Source organism: Atractosteus spatula, chromosome 5 (genome assembly GCF_055471065.1).
Source record: "Atractosteus spatula isolate fAtrSpa1 chromosome 5, fAtrSpa1.hap1, whole genome shotgun sequence".
Classification (NCBI taxonomy): Eukaryota; Metazoa; Chordata; class Actinopteri; order Semionotiformes; family Lepisosteidae; genus Atractosteus; species Atractosteus spatula.
In genome coordinates this window covers 65,745,262-65,765,297 of record NC_142710.1, presented here as the reverse complement: position 1 = coordinate 65,765,297, position 20,036 = coordinate 65,745,262, and the positions used below count along the sequence as shown (strand labels likewise).

The 20,036-nt window shown below is 56.0% G+C and overlaps 2 protein-coding genes across 3 annotated transcripts; one reads left to right on the top strand and one right to left on the bottom strand.

The window, feature by feature from the left end:
- Nucleotides 1–3,241: 3,241 nt before the first annotated feature.
- Nucleotides 3,242–10,941, top strand: borcs6 (BLOC-1 related complex subunit 6). 2 transcript variants are annotated; one of them, XM_088916746.1, is made up of 6 exons: nucleotides 3,242–3,298; nucleotides 5,010–5,452; nucleotides 5,913–6,429; nucleotides 6,888–7,042; nucleotides 8,028–8,111; nucleotides 9,407–10,941. In XM_088916746.1, exons 2-6 carry the CDS (start codon nucleotides 5,021–5,023, stop codon nucleotides 9,530–9,532), a joined length of 1,314 nt encoding a protein of 437 aa, XP_088772872.1. In that variant the 5' UTR covers nucleotides 3,242–3,298; nucleotides 5,010–5,020; the 3' UTR covers nucleotides 9,533–10,941. The 2 variants fall into 2 exon arrangements, with proteins under 2 accessions (XP_088772872.1, XP_088772873.1); XM_088916747.1 differs by lacking the exon at nucleotides 3,242–3,298 and adding an exon at nucleotides 3,350–3,400.
- A 242-nt stretch (nucleotides 10,942–11,183) lies between these two features.
- LOC148835519 (toll-like receptor 9) lies at nucleotides 11,184–16,994 on the bottom strand. Its single transcript, XM_088915818.1, has one exon. It carries the CDS (start codon nucleotides 16,992–16,994, stop codon nucleotides 13,731–13,733), a length of 3,264 nt encoding a protein of 1,087 aa, XP_088771944.1. The 3' UTR covers nucleotides 11,184–13,730.
- Between the last annotated feature and the right edge of the window lie 3,042 nt (nucleotides 16,995–20,036).

The following is a 20,036-nucleotide window of genomic DNA, read 5'->3' as shown; positions in this document are numbered from 1 at the left end:
TCAAGGACAGGATCCTGCAGCTCCCTGACCAGGACAGCCACAGAGTCTTCTGTTCTTCATTCCAAACTAGCAGCCCGTTACTGAGAGAACCCAGCAATTAGTCCTGATTAATGGGATCTTGAGCCTCTGATTGGAAACCCTTGTAAAGCCTGACATACAGGGGCTGAGGTGGAGCAGGAACCGGAATTCTCTGCCTTAGCTCTTCGGATTGGGAATGGACTTGAGAAACACGTTTCACACACAGAAGGTCATTCTGCGTTTCAGTAGCGGCGGCCGCGACAGCACTGGTGACAGACAGCGCCCCGTGATGAAGCGTCCTCCGGGAGAGGAGTGATAACGCTTCGAAACGTGACTCTTGCCCCACCTTTCTGAACAGCCTTTAAAAGCTCTGGAAAAAAATGGCGATGATGTTCCTCTGTAGAAATAAAGAGAATGAGGAATGAGCACAACGTTACGGCTGCGCAGCCCATTTTTGGACGCATGAAGAGTGAAGAAGAAGACTCGACGCACTAGAAGAGCCTGGGACTGAAGGCTTTGAACCTGTGCTATCTGTGCGTTTAAAAACCGTGTCCTGAGCTCGGAGCACCTGGGGGAATCATTAACGACAGCGTGCTGGATGGTCCCAGGGCGTGCTCTTAATCATCGACAGGGTTAATTGCAACGACCTCCACCCGACCCCCCCTGAAGCAGGTTTAGAGAGGGTGCCCCCCCTCCAGTCCCGGGGTGAAGTGGCTCTCCCCTGAGTGCCTGCCCACCTGGCAGTAAAGACTGCCTGCCATCGCAGCGCCTGCATATTGACTTGTTAATGGACACGTTCGTTAAAGTTAAAGGCGGCAAGGAATGGGTCATTAAGGCCTGTCTGGTGGGTGCGGTCATGCTTATTAAGGAGGGCTCCCGCCCTGGCCTGGGAGCTGAGGGGGGGTCTCACTCAGGACTCACACCCTTGGCCACTGCTGTTCCCAGCAGGCATTGCTGAGTGGGGGCGTCTGGACTGTCACAGAAAACCTTTTCTTTCGTTCAATACACACGTCAAAAACACACTGCAACTCCCGCGTTAATATACCAGCACACTAGAGCACGAAAGAGGGATTTCGTTACGCGAAGTTTTGAAGTGTTTTTGAAGTGAGATTTGTTCCGACAGATGAGAGATGAGAAATTCCCACACGATTTCCATCTGCGCCCGTGTTTTAAATACTATGAGTCTCTGTCTCCCCCCTGTGGTCGATGCCTTAGCTTCAGACTGGTAACGTCATCTAATTGCAATGATAAGTATAGCTACAAACATCAACGGCTGGGTTTCTTCTTAAGTTCCGTGTGGCCACGACTAGCTGCACGCTGAAGGGACTTTTAATCTCTTACATTCTCTGTGTAAAGAAGTGCTGTGTGCTCTTGGTCTGAAATACACTTGCCTAGAGTTTTCTCTTATGTCTTCTGGTTCACGTTTGAAGAGGTTTGCTGGGATCGCTTCTTCTGAGAGGGGCCTTTAAGGATTTTGAATTCAGGTGGCCTCGTAGTAAGCTGTGTTCAAGACTACTAGCCTCAGCCTCCAGGCTGTCAGTGTGGGACACTCCCTTCAGACTAAAGAGACTCAGTTCCTCTACCTGTCAGTGTGGGACACCCCCTTCCGACTAAAGAGACTCAGTTCCTCCAGCCTGTCAGTGTGGGACACCCCCTTCCGACTAAAGAGACTCAGTTCCTCCAGCCTGTCAGTGTGGGACACCCCCTTCCGACTAAAGAGACTCAGTTCCTCTACCTGTCAGTGTGGGACACTCCCTTCAGACTAAAGAGACTCAGTTCCTCTACCTGTCAGTGTGGGACACCCCCTTCCGACTAAAGAGACTCAGTTCCTCTACCTGTCAGTGTGGGACACTCCCTTTAGACTAAAGAGACTCAGTTCCTCTACCTGTCAGTGTGGGACACCCCCTTCAGACTAAAGAGACTCAGTTCCTCTACCTGTCAGTGTGGGACACCCCCTTCAGACTAAAGAGACTCAGTTCCTCTACCTGCCAGTGTGGGACACCCCCTTCAGACTAAAGAGACTCAGTTCCTCTACCTGTCAGTGTGGGACACTCCCTTCAGACTAAAGAGACTCAGTTCCTCCAGCCTGTCAGTGTGGGACACCCCCTTCCGACTAAAGAGACTCAGTTCCTCCAGCCTGTCAGTGTGGGACACCCCCTTCCGACTAAAGAGACTCAGTTCCTCTACCTGTCAGTGTGGGACACTCCCTTCAGACTAAAGAGACTCAGTTCCTCTACCTGTCAGTGTGGGACACCCCCTTCCGACTAAAGAGACTCAGTTCCTCTACCTGTCAGTGTGGGACACTCCCTTTAGACTAAAGAGACTCAGTTCCTCTACCTGTCAGTGTGGGACACCCCCTTCAGACTAAAGAGACTCAGTTCCTCTACCTGTCAGTGTGGGACACCCCCTTCAGACTAAAGAGACTCAGTTCCTCTACCTGCCAGTGTGGGACACCCCCTTCAGACTAAAGAGACTCAGTTCCTCTACCTGTCAGTGTGGGACACTCCCTTCAGACTAAAGAGACTCAGTTCCTCCAGCCTGTCAGTGTGGGACACCCCCTTCCGACTAAAGAGACTCAGTTCCTCACAGCAGACAAACGCTCACACCAGGGCCAGTTTTTCCTGGAAGCCAATTAAACCCCTCAGCATGTGTTCGGACTGTGGGAGGAAACTGGAGCACCTGGAGGAAACACACACGAACTCAGGGGGAATTTACAAACTCCAGATAGCACCCCATTAATTAATCCCAGGGCCCCAGCGTTGTCAGTCAGCAGTGCTAAAACACTGCTTCCCAAAATTACTGAACATTTAGACATATGGCAGCTTAAGGTGATCCAAGACCTCCGTTTCCGTCGTGCATCATCTTCCCATTGTCGTCCGTGAGTGTTTTTGTAGACATTCGAAAATGCTGCCGGAATAACCATGACGGAAATAATATTAATCTCAGTCTTGAACCCATTATTATTGTAATGATAAATCAAGAACGCGTCTTGGTTGAAATGTAAAAGGTTTAACGATTTTATTTTTTAAGTTATTTTGATTATTAGTAGAACCCATGCTCAGTCGACTGGATTCCCTCTAGTCTAAGTACGATCAGAAATCCTAGCGCCTCTCTTAAAAGTAACGTCAGTTGACCCAAGGGAACTACTCTAGTCATCCGCTTTCACTGCACCGCCAGGTGCCCGGAACGGACGTTTTATGTCTCTGTTGTTGTTGCACGGGAGATTATTGTGGTAGGACGCGGTCTCCTGGCAACATTCATCCAGGAAGGAGGCGCGGCAGTAAGTGATTTATTTGTGTTTATTTTAAAAAAGCTGACATCGGGGATGGCCTTTAATGCGCCCACACAGTGGGACTGACACCAGGAACGGCCAGGGCAAACTGTAAGTTGTCGAGGTCTTAAAATATTCTACGAGAACCGAGTTTACTGTAGGGTCGAGGCCTCGGGTTGTCACCGCTTCCTCGGCGCATAGACATTTTATCCTTCCAGCTACCGTTTGTTTCCGTCCTTAAAACGGGGAAACGGCGGCTCTCTGTGCTGGCCAGGCAGTCGCTGGCCGCAGCGCGTTTCTAAATACAACGCTGACATTTTATTTCATCCGATTTCCCGAGCAGTGCGGAGGAGCGCGTATTCATTTACGACACAGCCGTCCTCCAGCAGGGGGGGGATTAAACTGGTAATGGAGCCTTTTCGATGGGGGGAAGGAGGGAGTTTTCGTTTTTTTAACATAAATTTGTTTTCTAGCAGTGGGCACGGCCGAGATTCCAGGTGCGGTGTTTGCGTAATGTTGTGGCGGAACCGTGTTAGAGGTGACTGCTGATTGCGGAACGGTCGCTCTTGCGGTACAGCACCTTAATCTTCACGACTGCGGCTCTAGTAATTAACTCATTCATAGACGATTAGATGCGTTCGTATCACACGGCGCTGAGACTTAGAATCTCACAGTGAAATCGGAAGAGCGGTTGTAAAACTGATGGTTCAGAGGAGGTGGGCATTCATCTCCCCGTTTTTTTAGGACGAGGCTGTTTCCTCCCTGGCGATGTGTGCTCTGGTGGGGAATTGTAGGTTTTGAAACTGCAGTGATGTGTGTCTGCAGGGACTCGGTTTTAAAAACGCTCAGACATTGTATAGAACCGGTAACCCTGCAAGAGTCTTAAAAAAAAAACCCTGAGTGGACACACCCTGGGATTGAAATAGTCTAGCTCAGTCACAAGATCAGCTCAACTAAGTACAGGAAGCTTCAGTCAGCAGACGGCGCTACCACAGACAGGAGGTGCCCGACAACTGGTGTTTAAAATAGATCCATTTTTTTTCCATTACTCCTTTTATCTGGCCCAGTCTGAAATGTCCAGTCCTGGCTCACTGTGACTGCACAGCTCACTCCTGCTCCGCTCTCGTGTGCAGAGAGAGTGGGGAAGGGCTGATGTGCTGTTCCAGTCAGAGCCATTGATCCTCCGACACACTCCGAGCAGCAGCTGGGTGTGCCAGGGATGCCTCGGGGGGGTAGTGGCGGGTGCTCATCAGATAACTGGGTCTCATAATCCCAACCCCAACCTCCGCCGTGCGCTGGGGTGTCGCTGGGCAGAGGGAAGCTGGTAGAAGCCAGCAAGGATCATCTCCGAGCCCCTGGATCTCCAGGTGATCAGTGAGGCCGGAAGACAGAAGTGAGGCGCATCAGGGGAAGCCAGAAGACCGCCGGAGGACGCGTGACCTGGGCGCCCGGTCCAGGCAGCAGAACACCGGCTGCGTTTCCGCGGAGGAGCAGGAAGATCTTCCCTTCGGCTGCATGGGGGACGGCACGGGATACTGCCGCGCACTCTCGATTCCTGGAGGTTTTATCTGGGGAATACATCACAGGCAGGGCCGCTGCCCGCCCAGGCCAGGAGTCTAGAGCTCCTGATCTGAAAAGGGGGACCCCCTCGGCCGGCAGGCTCTGTACTCCCCGGGAGCCGGGGGGCCTTCTCACTCATTGCTGCTGTTCTGTGCAACAGGAGGTGGAGGAATGAGCCACTCCTCTGCGCTGGGCAGCGGCGTGCAGGAGGCAGCCAATGGGGTCGCAGGAGCCGGCGGCGCGGACTGCAGGCGCAAGGGCTCTCCCCCATGCTTCCACGGCGGCGATGGCCCAGCCCCGCCGCGCGGGGAGGAGTGCGGCTGCGCCCCCCACCCTCATGTGCCGCGGGGGGAGCGCGGGGACCGGGGGCGGTCGGACGCAGAGACTGAGACTGAGACAGAGCCGGGGCGCCCTCCCTGCGAGCCTTCGGGGTGCCCGCTGGCGGCAGGGCCCCGGCAGGACCCCATCCGAGATGGCCGACCCGGGGGCAGGGGCAGCAGGCCGTGCCAGAACGCGCCCCACGTTGAGGCCGCGGAGCCGGACCCCCCAGGGCAGGAGCTGGGAGAGGAGGAAGATCTGGAAGGAAGTGAAGACACTCCCGAGGTGAGGGGCCGGGCGCTCTTACAAACCACATAAACCACTGGAAACCATTGCTTGATTTTTGATAGTGTTTAACATGTCGTGGAGGTCAGCATTGCTGGGGCCCTGGGTTCAGTCCCGGACCTGGGGTGCTGTCTGCGTGGAGTTTGTATGTTCTCCCCATGTTCAAGTGGGTTTGGTTCCACAGTCCAAAGACTTACTGGTAGTTTAAGATTGGCCCCAGTGTGAGTGTGAGCGTGTGTGTCTGCCCTGCAGTGGACTGGCGTCCTGTCCGAGGCGCCCCCTGCCTTGTGCCCGTGCCTCGCTGGGATAGGCTCCGGCTCCGGCTCCCCCGCAGTCCTGAATTGCAAGGAGCAGTTGGGAGATGGGTGGATTGGTATGTTGGCAGAAGTGTTCTTGTCCGGTTTGTCCGCCTCACACTTCAGCTGTGACGTCTGTAACCAGTTCTGCGTCTCCTCTGCAGCCCAGTACAGCCAGCAGCACGCCCACGGAGACTGTGGAAGACCTGAGTGACCTGCAGGCCTCCTGCGCTCAGAGCCAGGAGCTTCCCAGGACCGCAGAGGACCCCAGAGACAAGGAGGAGGGGCGGGGCTCCCCTAGTTCCCCAAAGAATAAGAACAGAGTGAACCCCTTTAACCAGGGGCCCCTGCGGGCCCCCAGTTTGCCTGCCTGCCCTCCGCACGTCATGGCCCAGGTGCACGTGCGCAACGCACCAGCAGGGGGCGCCGCCCTGCCGCGGGGGGAACGGGAGAGGATCGTGGGGAGGCTGCAGGACAGCAAGAGCCTGGATGGGATCAGCCAGGTGTGCGGGGGGCCCCGGGGCCGGGACAGGCAGGGCCCCGGGGCCGAGGGGCGCAGGGCCACGATCTCCAGCGCCCTGGAGCTGGAGGGCACGGTGAGCCACGACGGCGATCTCACGCACTTCGTCGCCAACAACCTGCAGCAGAAGATCAAGATGAGCTCGCGGCAGAGCCTGGACTGTGAGTGCAGCGGAGGGGTGGGGGGCTGGTTAGCGGGGCGGGGTGGGGAGGCAGGAGGGGGGCTGCGTTTCCTCAGTCGGCATCGTCCGGGCAAAACTAAACCACCAGCCCCACCCGAGAAGCTGAGAAGTACGCTTTCAAGGGAACAGCACCGAGCCCAGCAGCCCAGCAGAGGAGAAAACAAAACTATCAGCGTCTGGCGTTGTCCCCGTGAATCCGCTCTGCTTTCTGAACCGCCAGCGGCGTGAGCTTGTCGTGAGCTTGTCGTGAGGTTTTTGTTTCAGGGGGACCATCCAGGGTCCTGTGGGGACTTGTGTCTGGGCAACTGAGGCCGCGGCGGTGGTAGACAGAGACCCTTCCTGTGGTTTGGGGGGGGAGCTGTTCCGCCATGCCGTCTCACTCCCCCTTCTCTTGTTGTTCCTCTGCCCTCACCCCCTCCCCCCGCCCCCCCCCCACAGCGGACAGCTCAGTGCGGAGCAGGGGGCCTCAGAGGAAGCTGGCAGACATCCCTCCCATTGACCCCGGGGTGCTGCTGGACCTGCAGAGACACACGCAGGACGTGGCGCACAGCGTGGAGCTCATGATGCGGAGCCTCAACAGCACCATCCAGAACGTGAGTCTGCCCGCCGGGCTCTCCGCCCGCCCGGCCCCCCCCCCCCCCCCCTCCCTGGAGTAAGCAATATAAGCTTTATTCCATGCTGAAGGGAAAAGAAAAGAGACCCAGCATGTCACACCTGAAGAAGGCTCCACAGCCAAAACATTATGTCTCTTCTCTCTTCAGCGTGGGATAGAGTTGACCTGTTCTGTTGCAGCTCCCTGCTTGAACTCCTGGGAGTAGCTTGCACGAAGCAGTATAAGTATTGAGCACCTGAAATGTTACCTGTCGTGGTTTTCTGTGAATCGGGCCGTTGGTCTGAATGTGGTCTCTGTGCGACTCCACTAACCTTGAAGAAAAACCAGTGTTACCAGACCCCCAGGAGGCGTGCATGTGACTGCATTGACTGAGTCTTGAGCCTGCAGGCACAGCGAGCAGACCTGCAGAAGCACAGACAGGAAACTGAAACTACGCACAGCTGACTCCTGTTTGTCTGTGTATGTGCAAACAAGTAGGCTGTTGGCACTGATGCTGGATGTGAAACACCATCCTCCTGTTTATTTCTTAATCGCTTCATCCAATTCAGGGTCGGGGGGGGCTGTAGCCTGGGCCAGCTAGAAACGGGGTCACCCTGGACGGGACCCCTGTCCATCACAGGGACACTCACTCACTCACTCACTCACTCACTCACTCACTCACTCACTCACTCACTCACTCACTCACTCACACACACACACACACACACACACACACACACACACACACACATTCACACCAGGGCCAGTTTTCCCAGATGCCAGTTTAACCCACCAGCAGGTCTCTGGACTGTGGGAGGAAGCTGGAGCACCCAGGGGAAACTCTCACGAACATGGTGAGAGCAAACAGATTCCCTGCAGATGGTACCCCAGGTCTGGAATGGGGCTCAGGGCCCCAGCGCTGCCAGGCTGCAGTGCCAGCCACTGAAATTCTCTTCAGGCTGATTCGTCTGTGTGTCTCTCTGCAGATGACCGCCCTGAGCGTGGGATACATCCAGACGTACAGGGACTCCGTGGACAGCCTGGGCGAGTCTGTGGACATGAGCATAAAGGTGAGACTCTGTCTGGCTTGAAGGCGCTGGCCATTCCTGAGCCAAACTCTCCCCCCCCCTCCCCCCCCCCCCTTGTCTTCTGCCAAAAACCAGAACAGCTCCGATTACCCTGTGGGAGCAAAACGTCTCACGTCTGTCTGTCCTCGGAGGCTCAGTGCTTGCAATTCTGTTTACTCTTCGCTTTAATATGAGGGAGGGTTCTTGCAGGCGCTTCTGTTCTTAAAGGGGAATACCGCCATATTCCTCTGACTAACTGTATAGGTATAACCAGGTTTTTTTCTTCTGGATAATTCAATTTCACAGTGGGTTTTGATTATATGAGCTGCAGAAAAATGCCTTGCGATGTGCGGGTGGTATTCAGGCTGCCAGTGTGTCTCTTAAGCCTGGCCTGTACTTGGGTTGGGTACTTTGTTGGAGCCAGCATGACCAGGCCAGAGCTAGGAGCTCAGTTAACTGCGAATCAGCTCACCTGCACTGCTGTTTACATTCTTGACTGTGAAGTGATTGCACATGGAAATGATTATTTGATAAGGCTCATCTTAAAACCAGGTGTGTGCAATATACAACAGGTAAAACAATGTAGGGTGTATCAGATGGACTAGCCGCTCATGATCATGCCAAGAATAGCCAGCAGCTATATCACCTTGCAACTCGCAGCTGGCAGCCCGCTGGAGCTCAGCAGGTTTGAGTACCTGGAGGGGAGACCCCTGGGAAAGCTGAGGTTGCTGCTGGAAGAGGTGTCAGTGGGGCCAGTAGGGGGCGCTCACCCTGCAGTCTGTGTGGGTCCTAATGCCCCAGTATAGTGACAGGGACACTACACTGTAAAAAGGCGCCGTACTTCGGATGAGTAACCGAGGTCCTCACTCTCTGTGGTCATTAAAAATCCCAGGGCGTTTCTCGAAAAGAGTAGGGGTATCACCCCGGTGTCCTGGTCAAATGTCCCCCCTGGCCTTTACCAGTCATGGCCTCCTAATAATCCCCATCTCTGAACTGGCTTCATCAGTCTGCTCTCCTCCCCACTGAGAGCTGGTGTGTGGGGAGCGGACTGGTGGGGGTGGAGGGGATCCTCATGACCTGTAAAGCGCTTTGGCTGTAGTGTCCAGAAAAGCGCTATAGAAGTGTAAGGATTGTTTTTGAAGAAGTGGGATATTGTCACCCGACTTGTGATCTACCTGGTTTAGTCGGTAAACGGAGCCGATCTTGATGGTGTGGTGTCCGGTCACCTGGTACGAGCCAGGCTCTTCTCCTCCGGCCCGCGTTGCTGATGTCCCGCTGGCCGCCTGCTGTCTTTGCAGGGGATGTACACCCTGATGGCGCGCTGCGAGGAGCTGGATCGCTCCATGCAGCCGATCCACGGCCTGGCCAAACAGATCCGCGACCTCAAGCGCACCCTGGACACGCTGGAGTCTCTGTGCAAGTAGTCCGGCCGGGAGAAGGGGGCCACCGGACAGCCCCCCCTCTCCCATCCCCCCATACCTCCAGCGCGCACAGATCTGCCCACGCCTTCCCGCTCCGGGCGCTACGCCGCATCATCGTCCTTGCCTGCCCCACCCTGCTGCCGCTCCCGCAAGCCGCATCCCTCTCCCGGGATTTCCAAGCCTGCGGAACACCCGGATGCCCCCCATCCCCAGTCCCCCCCGGCGGAGATGAGCCTCGGAGTCCCATCTTCCGTCCCCGCAGCGCGGAGGGGAGGCGCAGGCGGAGCGGGTCACCCCGAGACGCTGCGCTGCGAATCCCGACGCGAGAGCATGGCGCGCGCGGCGCTCATTAAAAGACAAGTTCCAGAAGCGCGGGGTCTGTCTTTCATGCGTACACAGCCTGGGTTAGTACATGTTGTCAGAACAAACCTGTGTGCCAATCCCAAGTTAGGTGTTATACTTCTATGTAAAAAGTTATGTAAAATATAACGGGTTTCATATTTTGTAGCGTCTGATGTAAAGATTGCTTTTATTAACTATTTTTCCAAACTTCTGACGGCCAGGTCTCCTAATGCTGTAGTTCTCTCGGTTCCTTGTTTTCCTCATTTGCGTGTACCAGAACGTGGTTCATCTTCGTGTTGAATGTGCCGCCTCTGAGAAGAGAGCCGTCTCTGAGTGTTCCTCATTAACGCGTATGCTGACGGGCGGGACGATCTTGCGAAGTGAATGGTTTCTCTGCTAGCTCCACCTAAACCGCCTGACGAGTCCCACGTGTCATATCTTCGACGTTTCAGCCCAGACTCCCTCTGTGCGCTGCTCATAACCTCGGGATCTGTGACCTTCCGTTCCGCCATCCCTGGTTCTACCCTCCCTCGAGGTTTGCACTGTCCAGTTTACGCTGTCGAACCTGGAACCCCTTTCCTGCTGTCCCGAGACTGCTCTGCTGTCAAGTCCCGAGTCCTGAAGGCAGGCTTTCTCGCACGCCTCGGCACCCACTCTGGTCCAGGACGCGCTTGGCCTGCAGCCTCTGCGGAAGTGGCTTTTCTCCGAACCTTGTGACCGGCTGACCAGCTGAGTGACCGCTGGTGAACTCTTTGCTGTGCGAGACTGAATCTCTGCCTGTCAGCGGGATGCTGCTTATACTGCGCCCTCTCCCCAGTTCTCTGCTGCCCGGTTTTCTGCTGGGGGAGTGGACCGAGCTTTGGTGCCGCAGAGCTGCGGTTAAGTGACCCCGATCAGTGATGGACAGAATCTACCGGTCCAGGGGGTATGAACAGAGTTACGGGTTAGTCTCTGCGACACTGGTTCTGTAAATAGGTACGACAATTTCTGTTTTCCCTGCGTTAAATTTACTGTTTGTCCTAACTGTACGTTTTAAAAAAATCCACAATAAATTGACAAAAAACTGAAAAGAGATGCTGCTTCTGTCTCCAGACAGAGCAGGGAAGTGTTTTTTTTAACCTGGGAATTGTGTGCAATCTTCGTGAGGTTCGAGGTCAGCGCATTACAAGGACGTGCGTTTAGGACGGAGAACAGAGGTGCTTTTTTTACACAAAGAGCTGCGGGAGCATGGTACAGGCAGTGCAGCTGGGTTTCCTTTGAGAAAGCTGAATGAGATCAGATCGATCATTTAATTGCTGTACAGGCTGGGCGTGCAGATAGATAGATACTTTATTGATCCCGTGAGGGAAATTGCAGTGCAACAGCAGCTTAACACACACAACACAGCCACAGTGTAACGAATTATATAATAATAGTACAATACATACAATACAAGAGTTACTCACAGTCCGGACACACAAGAACAAACTAGAACAGTGCAGAGAGCCCTTCTGCTCCTTGTGATGTTTTTAATGTTCTTTATAATCGCACACGACAGTGTTCTGTGGACACGCACTGTTGGTGTCAGCTCTGACCGTTTCTAGATTTAGATCGTTATTGTGGTTCACGTGTATTTATATGTACTTCTTATTATATTTCTCGGAACCATCTGGCCTTTGGCTTCCCCTTTTTAGTTCTGTTTTGTGTGTGAATGTGGCGCCTTGCTGCCTGGTGCTAGGCTGTGAGCTACTTGCGGTGTAATTTATTGTTTTAATACATGATGGGAAGAGTACACAGATTACTGCTACTACTATTTAATTATTACTACTACCTGTCATAATGTCACATTTATACAAGTATGTAGACCTAAGCTAGACTGTAAAATAGGCCAGGCTAATCATCTCCTTATTTCTTCTTTTTTGAGGTTTGCACATTATTTCATAACTGAAATAAGCAAGCTGAGACTGCAGTGACCAATAATAACTGTTCCAGAAATAGGATGTTCAAGCCTTTGTTTTATGTATATTTGCCTCTGAAAAGCATTGAGTGTAATATATTGTACAGCAGAATCAGACTCCGATTGCAGGGTTTGGAAGAGATGGGCTGGGAATGCCGCCTGTATCTGACCCGGCAACTGCTCCCTCGTGCCCAGACACTGTACCTTCAGGGCCCGCATTAGCCCCCGCCTTGCCTGCAGCTGCTGTCCTGTCTGCCAGCGCACTGCCCAGCTGTCTCGCCCTCCGAGTCACCGAGCAGAATAAAGATCTGAAGCCGTCGGACGCGGCGCGCGGTCTCTCCCACTCTTTCTTTCTGTGTGCTCGTGCCGCTGCCTCTCAATCCTCGGGTCCTGGGTTCGAATCCCGGTGGGGGGAGCCGTTCTGTATGGAGCTCGCATGCTCTGCCCCTTTCCACACCGGTTATGTTTTGGGTGCCCTGGTTTTGTCCTTCCTCCCATCTCCTAAAAGAAGCTCACTGGTTTGACTGAGGTCTTAAATTGTCCCTGCATTCCTTTGTATGCCCTGTGCTTCTGGGATAAACAGCTTCCTGGCGATGGCTTGAGAGGGAAGAACATGCAGGCACTGTCCCCTCCCTCACCCTGCCTCAGAAATCTAGTCTGTTAGCAGCTCCTCTTTTTTGTGTGTGCGTTAGGTACAACAGAACTGATGTCTTCACGCAGGCAGTGATAGAAATGCATGAAGGACACTGTATGAATTAATTAAACAATTAATTGGGGGCAACATTTCAAAGCCGGTCATCAGTTTATGGAGTTATTTGATCAAAGCGGCAGACATCGGTGTTCAGAGTTTGTGGTCGTACAGGGTAAGGAGCACAGAGGCAGGGCTTGGAGGGCCTCAGTGTTTTCACCTTGTACACCAAACGAGACGCTGGGGCAAACCGCTGGTTTAACCACACTCACAATCGGCACATTTTTCATTCGTGTCAGTTTGAGGAGGGCTATATAGCCCTCCTATAGCCCGGACAGCAGCCTGGTGCGCTGGAGATGCACGCCCAGGTAGTTGTGAATGATTTTTTATTTGACTGGCACGCACAGGACGATTTCCGCAGGGGACTGGCTTATTGATGGGCTGTCGGGTAGCTGCGGGAGGCTAAACCGAAATTCGCTAGGAATAACGACACCCAGGAAGGAAGTGAGTCGCAGGAAACACTGAGGTCTGGCCTCCTGGCCAGAGGACGAGGAGGCTGGGACCCCCCTGCAGTGAGGAGAGGCAAACACATGAATACGAGGGAGAGAAGGGGCTTTATGTACAGTATCTCTGATGTTTTCTGGAAGAAAAATAGAGTGACTGGAAATTACTGACAGCTGAGGTCGGTGGCGCTTGGTGTTGGTGGCTGTTGTCATCTGTTCCCAGCCTTCGTAACAAACTCCATGTGAAACAGATCAGCCCCGTAAGTACGCCACCGTTCTGTTGTTCAGTAGAGATATACATTCTTCCTTAAGTCGGGAAGCGAGAGAGAAGCTGGGCACCCAACGCTACTGGATTCAGGTGCCGGTTAACGGGACCGGAGAGGCTTCGAGTCCAGCCAGAGCAGATCAGTCGCGGGGTTGAACTTCAACATATTTGGGCCCTGAAGGTTGAATGTCTTGGCGGGAGCTCTGACGGCACCGTGACGTTTCCCCACGTCTCCGAACTGCCCTTGCATCTACCCCTCTGACCTCCTGGCCCCGGAGGGCCACAGTCCGTTCAGGTTTTTCCACTCCACCCCCGGGGTTTGGGTCAGTCGTCCACCTGGTCAGTGTCTCTCTCCACAGTCCGGCTCACTGAAGTTTCCAAGCTGCCTAGAAAACCTGGCCCGGCCCGCCGCTCCGGGATCAGGAGTGAATGGAGCTGGGGCCCGGCAGGCAGGCAGTGAGGCCTCGCTAGGCCTCGAAGCTGAGGCTGAACTTGCGGTCGTAGCTGGCCTGGATGTCCCGGCCCAGGACGCGGCGCAGCCGGTGCCAGAAGTAGCCCTGGGCGTGGGGGTTCTGCGGCCACAGCAGCACGGTCTCGCGGCAGAGCAGCCTGCGCAGCTGCAGGTAGCGGCTCCCGCGCCGGCCCTTCTCCAGCAGCACGAAGACCGCCACGTCCACCCGCTCCTCCAGCAGCCGCTGCTGCGCCAGGAAGAAGGCCTCCCGCAGCAGCCCGCCGGCCGGCCCGGCCCTGGGCAGCACGAACACGGTCTTCCTGCTGCCCTGCACCGCCTCGTGCAGGTTCTCGATGGACGAGCGCCCGGGCAGCCAGTCCCTCTCCTCCAGGCACAGCCGGAAGCGCTGGGCCCCGCTGTCCTCCAGCTGCACCCTGAGCTCGTTGTACACCCAGTCCGCCACGCTCTCCTGCTCCTTGTCGAACGCCACGAAGGCGTCGTAGGCCGAGCTCTCGCCGCCCTTGTAGAAGAGGCCCCAGGCCCTGGCCACCCAGACGTAGAAGGCGTACCAGGCGTCCCAGCCCAGCGCCTGCCTCAGCACCGGCAGGGCGGTCAGCAGGAGAGCCAGCGTGAACGAGAGCAGGAAGTGTTTCGCGTTGAGACTGTCGGGGCAGAGCAGGGCGTCCCGGCTGAAGACGCTGCGGCCCTTCAGCCTGTCCGGCGAGCCGCAGGTCACCTGGCTGGTCAGGGCGGGCACGGAGAAGTTGAACTTGCTGAGGAGCTCGTAGAAGGAGGAGTCGCAGGTGCAGACCAGGCGGTTCCGGCGGATGTCCAGCACGTGCAGGCGCAGCAGCAGGCAGTCGGTGAAGTCCACCTGCTCCAGCTGGTTGTCGCTCAGGAGCAGGCTGGCCAGCGCCGTGGCATTCCTGAAGAAGTCCCGGTCGATGGCGTGGATCCTGTTGGAGGACAGGTTGAGGCTCCGGAGGCCGGAGTCCAGGGGGATGTAGCTGCCGGGATGGAGGCTTCGGGAGAGGGCGGAGAGCCGGTTGTAGCTCAGATCCAGGACCTCCAGGCACGGAAAGGCGCTCAGCGCCTCCCAGGGGAAAGACATGAGCTTGTTGAACTTGAGGTTGAGATCCCTCAGGGTTGGGGGAAGATGGTAGATCCCTTCAGGCGGAATGCGAGTCAGCAGATTGTTGGACAGGTCTAGGCTGGTTAGGTTGGTGAGATTCTGAAAGAACCGGAAATAAATCTTCTTGTTCCACATGTCCTGCAGGCGGTTGTGCCTGAAGACGAGCTTATTCAGGGAAGAGCTGGCCAGCGCCGTGCTGATGCGGTCGCTGATGGAGTCGAAGCCCAGGTCCAGGAGCCTGAGGGAGGAGAGCCCCGCGATGAAGTCCAGCCTGTGGCCCATTCCACTCAGCGAGAAGTGGTAGTTGTTGTTGCTGAGGTCCAGCACCTCCAGGCTGGGCAGCTCGGAGAAAGCCGCCTTGTAGTACAGGTCGATCCTGTTGTAGGAGAGGTCCAGCAGCTTCAGCCTCTTCAGGAGGTTGAACTGGTTGCCGTTGAAGGACTGGCTGATGCTGTTGTGTGACAGGATCAGACACTCGATGCTCTCGAAGCCCTCGAAGAGCTCCTTCTGGACGTAGACGAGATTGTTCCTCATCAAATTCAGCGTCTCGCGACTGGTGCAGCTCTCTGGCAAAGGGAGGCCCACCTGCGGCCCGGGGGCGATGAGCCCTCTCGCCTGGAGGGAAGAGCCGGAGGTCAGAAGATGGTCGGGGAGCCCCGGTCTCTTTCCTGGGGCTCCCCGGCAGCGCGTGCAGCTGATTTCGTTGTCCGAAAGCCCGAGGTAGCTCAGGGCAGCCAGGCTGTCGAAGATGTGCAGCTCGATGTTTTTGATGAAGTTCAGCCGGAGGTTTAGACGGCGCAGCTCGGGGAGGCCGGCCAAGGGCGCGATGGAGGCGTTGTCCACGGATTGGAAAAAGCAGCCGGTGATCTGCAGGCTCTGCAGCCGCGCCAGGCCCGCGAAGTCTTCGGTGAGGGCCAGCCTCCGGAAGACGGTGAACCGCCTGTAGTTGTACGAGAGGTCGAGGGACCTCAGCCGGCGAAGGCTGCGGAAGGCCGGGCTCCCCAGGATCAGATCGTTGCCGTTGGGGGATGTCCGGGATAGGAGGTTATCGCTCAGGAGCAGCTCCTCCAGTCCCCGCAGGGGGGCGAAGACGGATTCGTTGAGGGAGGCGAGGGAGTTGTCGGACAGGTTCAGGCTCTTCAGGGAGCCCAGGCTAGCGAAGCAGCCGGCCGGCAGGTGCAGGGCACTGCGGGCGCACTTGATGCAGGGGCTTGAGGCGTGCTCGCACCTCCGGCAGTTCCCCTTGAGGTCCAGGGAGCCCAGGCTCGCCAGCTCGCCGAAGTCTCCCGGGGCGACGGCCGAGATCTGGTTGTAGTGGAGGGCGAGCCTCCTGAGGCCGGCCGGGAGGCCACCGGGGACCGCGGTGAGGTTGTTGTGGCCCAGCGACAGCTCCCGCAGCCGGCCCATGCCCGCGAGGAAGCCGCGCAGCGCCCCCTGGCTGTGGCCGCAGGGGTTGTTGTAGTAGCAGTTGCCGTCCATGCGGAGCGTCTGCAGCGCGGCCAGGGCGGGGGGGCGGGCCGGCAGCTCCAGGAGCAGCAGCTGGTTGTAGCTCAAGTCGAGGGTCCGCAGGGAGGGGGGCAGGACCGGGAGGGCCCGCAGGCCGTTGCCCCGCAGGTCGAGGCTCCGGAGCTGGGCGAGCGGCTCGAAGGCCCCCTGGGCGAGCGCCATGGGGCCGCCGGCCTTGGGAACGCCGGGGCGCAGCAGGCCGTTCCACTGCAGCTCCAGGGTCTCCAGGCGGCGGAAGCGGGAGAAGGCGTCCGCCGGGATCCGGGAGATGTGGTTCCCGGAGAGCAGGAGAGCCGTCACCGCCCCCGTGGGCGCGTGGAAGAGGGGCACCCGTGTGAGGCCGTGGGCCGCGCAGTCCACCGTCTGGGGGCTCGGGCTGCCGCAGGGCAGGAAGGGGGGGTACGTGGCGGCTCCGGGGGGCAGCAGGGACACCAGGACGGCCAGGAACCCCGGGAGAGCGGCCGCGCCTCGCGGAGAAGCCTGCGGAGAGGAGGTCAGAAGATCGGCAGTCGGTCTCCTCTCTACTTCTCGTCTGGACAAGCCCGTGTCTGATTCAGAGCGGCGGGCAGAGAGGCGCCAGAGTGGCTCCTCATGGGGCGCCGCCTTGTTTTGGGGTGCACAGCTGGCGCCCTCCTCCCCCATCGAGTGACTAGGCCTGTTCCACCAGGAGCACGCGTGCGCCCGAGCTCGCATTACCAGGAACACAGCCGACGCCTTCATGCAGACTCCACAATATAAACTGGTAAGGAGTCAACACCTCGGCGCTCGTCTGCATCAGGCCCTGCGCACATTCAAATCTATCGGTCCGAATAGCTAGTCGATATATTCTGATACACAAATGCACTTCCATGGTGCATGGATGGAAAAGGTATGTATGTTTCGATAGTCCGAATGAATTCACTCAGTGTGTCTATTTGACATTTTTTCTCGTTGTTAAATGCGAATTATAGACTGAGAGGCATAAAAACCTTGACAAGTGAGCTTTGGGGCCTGCCAGTAAATGTAAGTTTCTGTCTGTGTCTCACTCTTCAGCAAGTACGCACTGCACCCCTGCTTCTTCCTCACGGGCAGGACCAGCCCGGAGACCCACAAACCTTGAAAGCAGCTTAGAAATAACCCTTAGCGAGGGCAGAGCGCGCCTCGCTCGCTGGGCGCGGGGATGCAGGACGCGAGGAGGTGCTGAGCTACACCGCGCAGAGCGGGCCGTCTGTCACGGGGCCGGCCCGACCGGGTCAGAGCTCCGGTGAGACGAGAAGCCTGGGGCGCCAAAGGCAACCCGGTGAGCCGGACTGCGGCTCCATCTGGGAAGGGCCTGACGGGATGGGGTTGGAACCACAGCTGTCCCCGGCAGGCAGTGGAGGCCTCATTCCTGTCTGGCCCGTACCTGATGAAATCAGTTCACAGCTGCTCCCCGCTTTCCCACGGTCTTGTCGGTCTGTCCCGGGCCTTTGCAAGGTTTTTGAGACGGGCGGCTCTTGCAGGAGGTCGGTACGTACCATGTCTCCGGAGAGGGTCTTCACTCCTGTGCAGATGTTCCACTTGCCTTGGCTTCACATGAGACTTGGTGTGGCTTCAGAACTCTTGTTCCCCTTTTGAATTTGCAGCGGAGTTTGGTGTTATTTAAACCTTTCAGCGGAAGTGTGTGTGTGTGTGTGTGTGTGGGGAGGTGGTCTGTCTGTTCTTCTTGCCCACAGTTGACATGACGCTCATAACACACACAACCCCAGCGGTTAATTAGCTCCCCTGAGTGCTAGAGCTGTGTCCCGGTCCTGTGTCCTGCGTTAAGTTCCTCCCTAATTAAGAGCGATGCCGTACCAACACTTCTGGCTCGTCCTCGTACTTGCACGGCTGTATAATCCGAGTCTGGAGACTTAAGATCCGTTCTTCCATTTCCAGTTCAGGGTTGTGGGGGAGACCTAGAGGCTATCCCAAGAGGCGTTGGGCACACCCCGGACACCAGTCCATCGCAGGACAGACATGCACACCAGCGCCAGTTTTCCCAGTAACCAATTAATTTACCTGTATGCATTAGGACCATGGGAGGAAACTGGAGCTCCCAGAGGAAACCCACACAAACCCAGGGAGAACATGCAAACTCCACACAGACAGCACCCCAGGTCCGGAATTGAACTCAGGGCCCCAGCGCTGGGCTCCACTGTGCCGCCCAATAATTCAAATGTCTGTTTAATTGTAGAACACAGCGTACTTACAAGTGTGTTTCTCATGTTAGTTTGTTAGAACCCTAGAATGTACTATATGTAAAAAAAATAATTGTTTCATCAATTGATTTTACCTGCGACTCGGGGGGGGCCCAGAGATAACCTGCTTCCCCTGGGAAAGGTCAGAGGTCGTTCTTTCGGTCTTCCCATCACTGTGCTGGGCGGAACCAGCAGGACGATTTTGAAACTGGATTAACTGTTTTTGCTGTCGTTCTGATTGATTGATCATGCGTGACTGACTGTGTTGCACACGCGTGACTTTGACTGCTGCAGCACGAAATCTCCTCGTTAGAGAGGGGACATTGGGAACAAGAGGGGACATTGGGAACAGCCCGCAGGGGGAGTGTACCACACTGTGCGCAGCTCTCTGGGATGCTTTAGAATGGAAGGCGCAATGTAAATGTGTGGATTTCTTCTTATCTTTGAAAAAACCTGTTGTACTTCTAAAGGAAGAGCATGGAGAGCGGATGGAGGCACTGTGCCTCGAGAACGTGCGCTTGTGTATAAGCACTGCCCACAGCTTGGGCGTGCTGTTTCCCTTGGGGCCTGTGCCTCCCAGTCTCTCTGGAGCCCTGGGAGTCTCCTGTATGGAGGAATGGACTCGTCCTCTGTGGGCTGTGGGTCACCCCCCCCCCCCCCCAAATGGATCCACACTTGATTTTCCTCCTCCAGCTGCCCCCTCCACACAACCCATCCGCATTTGTGCTCCAGCTTTTCAGGACCTGGCTGGCTGCCACACTGTCTTCAGTGTGATATACATTTGGCATCATCATACTGCTGAACGCTCTTTGGCTTCCTGTCAGAGAGCACAGCACTTCCTGAACGCGCTGCTCTTCCTCCAGTGCCTCATCTTCACTAGCGGTAACCAGCGCGGTGTTTCCCTGAAAGGGTCCGTGTCTGGTGGGAGGAGGGGGCTTCACATTCGGCCCAGCTGAGCTGAGTTAACACACCAGGGTGTAGCGCAGCAGTGAAAATACTGAACTACAAGTACGAAATATTAATACCAACAGACTGCCAGCTCTTAAAAAAACAGTAGTTGCACAAGAGGATCTGTCCACAATGTTTTGTTTTAGTTTTTCAAATGATTGCACAATTCCTTTCCTATACAGAGTCACTGAGGGCAGCGGGGTGCCATTTTCTTATGGTACTGTTGGCGAGAGGGACATGAGGTCAGGCTGGCAGAACAAAAGGCTTTGAGCCCATGGAATCGGGTGTCAGGGGCACCGAGAGCTCCTTAGAAAGCCTGCATTGTTGTTTGTTTCCACCCTGAAGTTCAGGGAAGCAGGTGGCTCTGTCTTGGGAGAAGGAAGAGGATAGAGGATAGACAGGGGAGAGGAGAGAAAGGGAGAGGACAGAGGATAGACAGGGGAGAGGAGAGAAAGGGAGGGGACAGAGGATAGACAGGGGAGAGGAGAGAAAGGGAGGGGACAGAGGATAGACAGGGGAGAGGAGAGAAAGGGAGAGG